This window comes from Aythya ferina (assembly GCF_964211825.1).
Source record: "Aythya ferina genome assembly, chromosome: 4".
In the NCBI taxonomy this organism is placed as follows: Eukaryota; Metazoa; Chordata; class Aves; order Anseriformes; family Anatidae; genus Aythya; species Aythya ferina.
Genome location: NC_140300.1, coordinates 41,369,856 through 41,377,725, shown reverse-complemented (window position 1 = coordinate 41,377,725; position 7,870 = coordinate 41,369,856). Strand labels below are relative to the sequence as shown.

The 7,870-nt window shown below is 44.4% G+C and overlaps 1 protein-coding gene across 10 annotated transcripts in view; it reads left to right on the top strand.

Moving 5' to 3' along the window:
• The first annotated feature begins 522 nt into the window (after positions 1-522).
• INPP4B (inositol polyphosphate-4-phosphatase type II B) overlaps positions 523-7,870 on the top strand; it is a 303,375-nt gene continuing 296,027 nt past the window's right edge. For 6 of the 10 annotated variants that reach the window (XM_084516577.1, XM_084516572.1, XM_084516567.1 and 3 more), the window contains exon 1: positions 6,373-6,572. Coding sequence is in view for 1 of the 10 variants with exons in the window: in XM_084516573.1 (XP_084372699.1) it covers positions 5,381-5,393 (13 nt within the window). In the remaining 9 variants the exon portion in view is untranslated. Of the gene's footprint in view, positions 813-5,344; positions 5,394-6,372; positions 6,573-7,870 lie in introns of those variants that run through there. The other 4 variants (XM_084516573.1, XM_084516571.1, XM_084516578.1 and 1 more) reach the window with 4 other exon arrangements.

Below are 7,870 nucleotides of genomic sequence, written 5' to 3'. Positions count from 1 at the left end.
CTGTTAAAGCTCCAGCTTAGATTATTTTCTTTAGTTTCTAAGCGTTTAGTTTTCTTCAGACAAGTGTGGTAACTCATTGGGCTCCTCTTGCTGTGAATTTGCAGGGCATGCATTAGAGGATATATGTATGCAGCTGTAAAAGGAAATGCATACTAAATGAGAATGGATTTCACATAATCATTTTATCAAGCTACCAATGATAAGGTATCACATCATCTTGCTGCTCCAATCTGGCAGGCATTGCTGAATTTTCAGTTTTTTAGAAGTTGCTCGTCTTCAACCAGCTGCTGCAAACGGAGCCAAAATCTATTTCAAAGGAGGGTGTGAACTACTGTGTGAACTACTTCACCATAAAACACTGCAAAGCTCTAAGGACTTCATTTTCTTTTGCATCAAACCTTTTAATTTTCATCAGGCAAAGTAAATAAAATGCTGTCATGGTTCGAGGGAAAGTTGTTTTCAATATAAAGTGATATAAGTAATTACACCAGTGGAGGGCAATGAAAATGTGAACTCAGCTGCTTTCTGCCAATTTTTCCCTTTGGAAAATGAGAAAATTGGGAACAGCTGGCCATTGGCAGGAATATTCTGTTTGTAGGCATTGCTGTCCTAGAAGACACATTTTTTCTTGTAGTACTAAGGTAGAGGGAATAGGGGATTAAATGTAAGGTAGAATCAAACTTCTTGGTGCTTTTCAAATAGCTTTAAACAGAGAAGATTGATGATATTCTGTTTGTAAATACAGAGTTGATTAACTTTTAAGAATAAAGCCTATAGTTTGAATTGTAGTTTTAGGAGGTGGTCATAACAGAGTAAGTATTATGCAACTGCTTTCTAGGCTGTAAGATTTTTTCTTTGAGTGAGAGATTTTCTTCACAGTTTATGTATGCATTTGTTGGTGTCTATCAATACAATGCTTTGAACTAAGTGTGTTCTTTTATTCCTTAAAATTTATTATATGGAGAGAACACGGGGAAAAAAAAAAAAAAAAGCAATAACAGTATCTTGTCAGTAAGTAGGGAGCTATGTATTGCCTGCGTTTCAGTTGTCTGATGACTTTATTGTTTTAGACAGTAAACTAACTGCTGGCTTGGCCTTCCACCTTTTGTCCCAAACAAGTATTGCCAAAAGATATTGAAGTATTTTTGCCTTCTGAGATAAAATAAAGCAGGGTGACTTTATTTATTTATTTAGGCAGAGGTTAAGTGCCTAACATCCAATAAGAGGGATTTTGGTCTATAGAGATGTTCTACGACAAGAGTAGTCCTGATTTAAAAAACATGACTTTTGCCTTGTGGAAAGGCCAGTAAGAAGGCCTTTAAAGTCTGCAGAGTTTGTACTTATGGAACTGAACTGCCAACTTAGTTGCTGATCTGGACTCTTTAAAGCCTTGTATGCTGTATAGTCATTTATGTTTGTCCAAAAGGAGTAGAAAACAAAAACTTCTTTATGCAGTGGCCCCCAATGCCTTTAGTACAAGATGTGAACACATGTCTTGCTTGGTAAATTGATTCAAATTAGGCCTGGGAATTATTGTTATATTGGTTAGACCACTTGGTACAGTGGTTCTGTAAGCTTTAAAACAGGCCATCTGACATAGTCTGTTTGAAAATGAAGCCACTCCATGATTGTGTTTTGAACAGCTGAATAAGTTTACGTTGTTCAGCATTTTATGTCATATGAATATGATGTTTCCAAGGGCATATTACTAATAAGCCAATGTTTGTTGTCTTATGGAACTTTGGACGCTAATTTTTTTTTTTTTTTTTTTTTTTTTTTTAAGAAGGCAAAAATTGCATGGCAATAAATGAAATTTGGAGAAAATGCGACTGAATAAGAATACAAAGTAGTGCAATAGTTTTTCCTTCTTGGAGTTTTAAGACTGAGTTTTTCCTAACAGCAGGAAAAGAAGTGAAATTACTGTCCAGATGGATGTTGATGATATAAATTTGCATCTTGTATCTGATGCGTAGAACAACATTTGAGTTAGGTAACTTTGTTAAAATAATTCCCTACTGGTACAACAAACACAATAAATATTCCCAAAGTGTAAAGGAGGCAAATCTATCTATCTTTCAGCAGGAGGTGCAATCTACTCAGCACAAGACTTCACTTTTTTTTATTATTATTTGCATTACCACCCATTTCTCATTTGGTACACAGTGTGATCCTATCTCTGCAGTCTTTTCTCCAGTGCTTCTTTATTGTTTTTCATCATTGTCTTTTGATGAAATGTCTGCGATCACTTGGGATAACTGAGGAAGTTCTTCAGCCCCTTGTAGTACGCTGTGTCTCACTTTCAGTTTCACCTCTGTTAGATCAGCTATACAGCTGCTCCTTTTCTGAGCATTGTTCCTGTAAGTTGTTCCATGTTGGCAGTGGCCTGCGTTGGCCTCCCTGGAGTCAGTAGCACAAGGGATTGCCCTTACAGAGGAACCTGTACAGAAAAGACTAGGTTTCTTTCAGTGCTTCATGTTTTCCAGTTCCCTCGCATAACCTAGTTCACCATCTTCTTGCTTCTTTTGCAGTTGTTCTGTAGCTGCATGGCAACACATGAATTGGGTATAAATCACCATTAGATCAGCAGGGTAACTTTTTCGTACACATTTATCATCAGTGTAAGTAACAAGGTGCGAGGCACTGAGAGCCGAACTGTAGTTCACGGTCACTGATTCGCTGTTTGTTAAGAGCCTGACATAGTTCACAGACTTCAATTTTGTGCAGTAATCTACAGTGACACTTATGCAGGAAGCTGTACTAGCAAAGTTCAGTCTTGCTTAGGATGTGTTTTTGGTGATTTTCATTTGGTGCTTTAGGCTTTGGTTCAGTGCCAGAAGCATCCTTTGTTTTTAGGCAGGGTTGTTGGTTCTACTGTGAGGAGGATAGTGGCTTGAAGGGGTGGGAGTGTTCAGCTGCTGATAAGGGAATGGTTTATGCTTTTGTTATGATTTAATTCTTGAATCGCTACTTCTTTGCAGTTAAAAAGCAGGTACGAATTCAATATTCTTTGCTGTGTTGTGGCTATTATGGAGAAACGATGCAATTACGCTATGCAGTCAGTCATACTGACTGTCCTGAGAACAAGCAGGCTTGCATTTTTACCCTGCCTGTGCCTTAAAAGGTGGTTGGGCAATCAGGAATACAGAATAGTTTAAACCCTTCACAGTTACCCCCCCCTCCCCCATTTTGCTGTTAAGCCTATATCTTACTGCTCTGCATTTTCCCAAGGTTAGCATGACGTACCCAATTGTGTTTGGTGTATGTTAACCCCTTTTCCCTGGTAAAAAACTGTACAGAACATGGATCAAATATAACACACAAAGCTTCTTGGAAACAAACCATTTTATCCATCCGAATGTGCTCTGAGCAAAGGCCTATAACAATAAAGATTTGCATTTTTTTTCCTACTTAGTTGTTTACTTTTCCTTGAAAATGTAGAAAATTCCTACCAACCCTGTTATTTCCCCCTGCGCACTGGGAGACTCAGATTGCTTGCTACAGCTTCTCCTGCAGAGAGACTCCACGCTGGCTGCTGACAGACTATTAAATCCTACCTCTTTTTCTCATCCTGGAGTTTTTTGGTGATTTAGTGTTCTCTTTGATCCCAGGCCTTGGCCTGCATATAGTAAACCTTACTAGTGGGACTGGAGAAGAGCAGGGAAATTCTCCAATAGCTCCACATGCTGTTCCTTTCAGAAGTCTCTGGTGTGTCATAGTTTAATTTCTCTTTTCCTTCCTTGCCTCCTTGTCCTCACCTTTTTCAGTAAGAAAGAGACTCTGTATTTGACTCTACAGTGAAGTAGAATGGTAGCAAGTCAGGAAGCTCAGGTAGACTTCACATTTGTACGGTGTAACATAGGAGGTCATGTGTGAGAGTTGGGGTAGTAACTGGCTAGCAGAAAGGGAGAGATTTTAAAGAGAAACATTTTGATTTGGAAAATGTTGTTGGGAAGATAGCAGTAAACAAGTAACAGGAAAACTGTTCCTGCAGATGTTTATTTTTATTTATTTCTCCTGCAACTACAGTTGACTGTTAAAGGCTGGGCTTCAGGTGTTATTTATACCCGAATGAGTTCAATTATACAGCCAAGTAGCTTTGTTAGGGTTGTGTCTTGTGCTCTACTGGTGCAAGTCTGCATTGCTTTTTTGAGAATGCTTTTATAGCTTGTCTGAAGCTTTCTGATGCATTTCTTATGAAGCACAGGTACAGGCAGGCTAAGATTTTCAAGCCCAAATGGATGCAGTCAGACACCCTAAATCCATATCTAGGCACTTGAAATGTGATTTTATTTTTTGGAGATAGTGAGCACTGAAACACATCTGAAATAATTTTGAGGTCAATACTTCCGAACATCAGATCACATTTTTTATGCTAAAGTGTAGTTCTGAGCTCTGAAAACTTCGACTGTGTGATGAAAGAGGGCTTTCGAGTATATATCCGTTTTAAAACACTTCAAAGGGGCAATAAAAATCTAATCTTTTTGTTTGTTTGTTTTTCCCCACAGTGAAAAGCATATGTTAGATTTCTGAACAGGCATCTTCTAGTGACATCTTGCATCGTAACATAGAAATCTAATCTAGAAATCAGGCTTTCCTTCCTGTGCTCTGCAGTATGGCCTGCTGCATGACAAAGCCTCACTTAAGAAAGAAGTGTACTTCGAGACCTTTTGATAAGTGCTCATTGTATGTACAGTGTGCTGTAAGAGCATGGGATTGCTTTCATGTGAAACAGAACTGCAGACTAAACCGGAACAGTACTCAGCCCTTAAGGGAGCACAGAGAAGGAAACTTATCTATAGTTGAACTAAATCTAGCTAACTTTTCCAAGTTCCCTTCTTAAAACATAGGTTTTAATCAGTGGCACTCTGTGTCTGCCAGTCTCAATTCATACACCAGCAGGATCTTTTCTGCTACCTACTACAGTACAGAACATTAAAAATTGAACAAGAAGGAATATTATGAAGTAATTCCTGTTGTGAAAAGCAAAATTCTGTTCATGAGAGATACTCCAGAGACTCATCTCTGAATTTAAAAGACAGTTTCATTTCATTATGATAGCTTGCTCAATATGACTATAATTCTGCAAACACTTCTGTAGGAATAGCTTTACCTAAACGTGTAGTTCCATCAATATACAAGATCTTTATATATTACTTTTTAATGTTTAAATGTTTGGACAAGGCAAGATCTCTCTCATGTGCCTTCTCAGGGTTTTCCTTTCTATTTTTATGTAGCTTAAAATGCAAATATTTGGTTAGCTCCTCTTTGCTCCCAATTTTGTGTCTCTGTGTAACTTTGTTTTGACTTCAAACTTTTGAAACTAAATCCATCTTGCTTTGCACAGGTAATCACCAGGCTTTGTCCTAGTAGCCATCTGTAGATGAGTATAGGAGGTGAGTACAGATCTTGTAACATAAAAAACCCTAAAAATTAACCCTGTAAAAAATGCTATTAAGTAGTCTAAGATAACAATCTATTTTGTGTTACCTTGGCCAATTTTGTATATGACTGTATAGGAGTTGCTTTTACAGCTCTAATCCCAAACTGTGCCCAGTTATAGTGCAGAGAGAGTTCCAGCAGGATTACCTGAAGTTTGAAATACTGGAATTTATCATCTAGCTACAAAAGAAACAAGCAAAACACATTGATTATATGAAAATTGTTGTTTACTAAGACTCCCTTGCCTCACATTGCCAAGGGCCAAGGTGGGCTGCTTGGAGGGCACGGAGGCCGTGGGCACTTCGTGGGACCCCCTGGCAGTCGGAAAGGGGCAAACCCTGTCCCTCCATCCCAAACTTGAGGGGCTGGGGGGCACTTGAGGGGCACCCCGCTGGCCCTGAGGGGTGCCCCCGTTCCCAGCTGTGGCAGCGGCAGTGCCTGACACTGCCCCTCGGCTCCTCAGTGCCCGTGCGAGGGCTGCCCAGCCCCGGGGAGGAGGAAGAGGAGGAGGAGGGTGGCACTCAGCCGGGTGCCAGCCCTGTCCCCGAGGGACCCCTGCCTCTCCCCACCGTACCCCCGGGCCCGGCGGGCTTCCCCCACCGCCCCTCAGCGGAGGCGGCGGCGGAGGCCGGGCTCCCTCTGTGCGGCGGGAGGTGAACGGCAAGCGGCGGCTTCTCCCTCCCACAGCCCCGCGCCGGGCTCGCCTCCTCCGGCAGCAGAGGGTCACCTCTGCGCGGCCGTGCCGTGCCGCTACAAGGCTACCGAGCCACACGGGCAGCGGCAGAGGCGGGTCAGCCGGCCGGGAAGCCGGCGGCGTGCAGCGGTGACATTGGGAGGAGGAGGAGGAGGAGGAGGAGGAGGAGGAGACTCGCCCGGAGGCGGCGCCGCGGGGCAGGAGCGCCGGTGCCCGCGGCGGGCGGCAGCCGCCACTCGCCCTCGCTGTGGCTGTGGCTGTGGCGGCGGCGGGGCGGGCGAGCCGGGCTGCGGGTGCCCAGGCGCCCAGCCCTCGGTCTCCTCCCGCTGCCGCCGCGCTGGAGGCTGCGGGCTATCCATAGCGGGCTGCCGGTCGCCACACGCACGCAGGCAGCGGCGGAAAGTGCTCCGCCGGGCGGCCCCCCCCTGCCGCCAGCCAGGTAACGCCGCCGGGGGCAGGCCGGGCCGAGCGGGGCCGGGCGGGGCGCGGGCGCTGCTTCCTCCTCTCCCCGCCGGCTGCTGGCGTGCGGGGAGAGCTCCAGAGCCGGGCTCCGTGCCCGCCGAAGTCTCTCCCTTTGCAAGTTTCTGAAGGTTACAGCCCGCCGGGCGTGCGGGGAGCCGGCGGAGGGCGAGGGGTGCTCCGGGCTGAGCGGGGGGCAGCCGGGCTGGGTGCGGAGCCGGGGCTGGGGGCAACTTCGCCGGGAGCGCCGCGCCGCCTCCCCCTGCTGCGAGCGGCTCTGCCCGGCCTGGGAGAGGCGTTTTGGGCTCCGAGGGTGGCATTCGGGGGGTTGGCCGTCCTGCTGGGGGTGCTGGGCGAGGGGTAGGAGGCTCTAAGGGGTTAATTGTGGTGGAGTGGTTGAGCTACCGGGTACCCATCCCCATCTTGCGAAGAACAGCATCTACTGAGGTGTGATGGAAACCGCACGGAAGGTATTGCGGGGGAATAAGTTGGGCAGAGTTGGAAGTTGAAATGCTGTCGGCCTGAAAAGAAGGGGACCGAGGGGTGGGAAGGAGCGGCGTGTAATTCCTGAGCTGCGATCGAGCAGGGCGCTCGCTCTTTCCCCCAAAATAATACAAGGATTTTGGAAGCGTGAACGGCAGGGCTTGTGCTTGTCTGTTTGCCAGGTGCCTAAAGCTAACCCTGTGCCTAATTCGGAAAAAAAAAAAAGAAAAAGGGATAAATAATAATAGCACCAAGTCTCTGTGGAGCTGTGTTTTCATCTGATATGAAATTAATTCAGCTAATGCTTCCATTCCTCTTCACCAGAGGAATTGTTTACTTGTCCATTAGTGATGCGTTAAAATATATATACCAGAATGAGGCCATATGTACGCCTTTGGAATCCAGCTTTGATTCTCAAAAATGAGACTAATTTTCAGTCTTCACTGGTTTACAGGCACCCTCTATCTATATTTAAGAGATGTCTACATAGCAAAAACTATAAGGGAAAGCGTCTGTATTTCTCAGCCTGCATCAAGGCAGGAGTTTATGTAAAGAATTGGCTATTAATAAAGCCTTATATTCAGATAAGCATTTCACAAGCGTGGTAGCCTTTGAAAGGGCAATGTTTCATTCATTTTTTTTTTATTTTATGATGTTTTATTTTTTTTTTTTTTTGTTATTAATTCTGAACTAGATTTAAAGCACTGTGGGTATCTTAGGTTTTTGTCCAGTGCACCTGTATATTCAGTGGGGTTTGTGCATTTGAGTCCTCATTACCGGAACTATCCAAGCAGC